Source organism: Trypanosoma conorhini (assembly GCF_003719485.1).
Source record: "Trypanosoma conorhini strain 025E chromosome Unknown Tco_14.4_contig_00106, whole genome shotgun sequence".
NCBI lineage: Eukaryota > Euglenozoa > Kinetoplastea > Trypanosomatida > Trypanosomatidae > Trypanosoma > Trypanosoma conorhini.
The window spans coordinates 24,989-26,741 of record NW_021704190.1 but is presented as its reverse complement, the minus strand read 5'-3'; the positions used below and the strand labels follow the sequence as shown (position 1 = coordinate 26,741).

Genomic DNA, 1,753 nt, shown 5'->3' with positions numbered 1-1,753 from the left:
ATACATATATATTATCTAATCTTATCTGAACTTAATCAAAAAGTGAGCGCAGATTCTTACTTTTTTTTTTTTCTCTTTCCATTATTTTTATTATATTTGTGTTCTTGGAAGTTGTGTCAAGTCTCAATTCAATGCCTGCTAAACGAAAGCATAACAGCAATGCTCAAGGTGCCGATTTGACAGCATACCATTTTAACAATAGATATACCTCCCAGCCGTTTCATGTCTCGCAGTTGCAACAAACAGTTTACCCGGGCGAGTTACAAAACTTGTGGCTGCAGCAAGCTGTTCCGATACCCCAAGCCTACTACTCTATGTCCCCGCAGGGAAACTATCCTCCCGGTTTTGTGCCCGTGCCAAATTTACCTCCTCAGGGTAACATAACCACATCGTCTAAAAGACGTGAGCGGGGTAATAGAACTCACGGCGCTAACCGTGGAATGGATGCGGATCGGAACTTGTTTTCTGGACAACATTCTGTGACTGCTCCAGTTTTGCCATACTCAAACGCACGCAATGACGTCGACGAATCTCCTTGGACAAAGAAAAATCTGCATGCTATGGTGAAAGCCTTTGTAGACGATCCGAATGCTAATGAAATGTCATTTCCCCCTACCTTGTCTGCTGCGGAACGTCATTTGGTACACCAAGCCGCATTGAATTTTAATTTGCACCATCGTTCTACGGGAAGCAAATCTGAACGCGTCTTAACTTTAAAGAAAATCGGAAGTATTGCTCTTCAAGAAAAGGATCGGGAAATTGCGGCCCTTAATGGTATTCGTGTAAAAACAATTGACGGATATCAAGGTGCTCAAAGGCTTCCTGACGAAGATGTGAAATTAAGATTGAATGAGATCAGAACTTTAATAAATCCTTTTCTGCGAAAGATGTATAGACAGTTGAAGGCAACAGCTGAGAGACCCCCAAAAGCACGTCATTTGACTGTCGTACAACCAGGACTAAACAAGGTTCCGCAAGGAGGTATTCAACATCAGAGATACAAGGAGTTACAGGAGTTTCGCCGCTCCTTACCTGCTTATAGGCGAAAAGATGAAATTATTAATGCTATGAGGGACAACAATGTTTTGATTGTGAGTGGGGATACTGGATGTGGTAAGACAACTCAAATACCTCAAATGTTGTATGATTCTGATGTGTTTCAGAAGGACCTGGAAATTATTTGCACGCAACCTCGCAGAATCAGTGCACTCTCTGTTGCGCAACGTGTAGCTGAAGAGCGTGGTGAAAGTTGTGGGGCCAGTTGCGGCTATATTATACGTTTTGACAACGTAACGAGCTCTAGTACCAAGATTGTATATATGACAACCGGGATATTGCTGCGTCGTCTACACACGGATCCTGAATTAACTGGTGTTTCGTGTATCCTTGTAGACGAAGTGCATGAAAGGGATGTAGAAACGGATTTTTGTTTATTGTTGCTACGTGACAGGCTAATAGAACAACAGCGAAAAAACCCACGCTACAAAAACCATGTGAAAGTCGTGGTTATGTCTGCCACTATACAAATAGAGAAGGTAACATCATATTTTACCGACGTTTGTGGTGGAAGGGCACCACCTGTCATTAGCATTCCAGGGACTTTGTTTCCTGTAACGGAATGCTTTCTTGAGGAGGCTTTAAAATGGACTCAAATGCCCCCCTCTGCAGTTCCCGCCATCGCCATGTTGAGTAATATTTCGAAAGAGAAGGCCAATGAGGGACTTTCAGAGGACAGAAATAATTACTCTCTTTT

At 42.6% G+C, this 1,753-nt stretch overlaps 1 protein-coding gene across 1 annotated transcript, besides 1 other annotated feature; it reads left to right on the top strand.

The window, feature by feature from the left end:
• Positions 1-7: 7 nt before the first annotated feature.
• Positions 8-34: a microsatellite.
• Positions 35-131: 97 nt separating this feature from the next.
• Positions 132-1,751, top strand: Tco025E_02633 (putative ATP-dependent DEAD/H RNA helicase; the record flags this gene model as incomplete). The annotated part of the gene is made up of 1 exon (XM_029369558.1): positions 132-1,751. A coding segment is annotated over one exon (1,620 nt), but the record flags the coding sequence as incomplete, so codon positions are not given.
• Between the last annotated feature and the right edge of the window lie 2 nt (positions 1,752-1,753).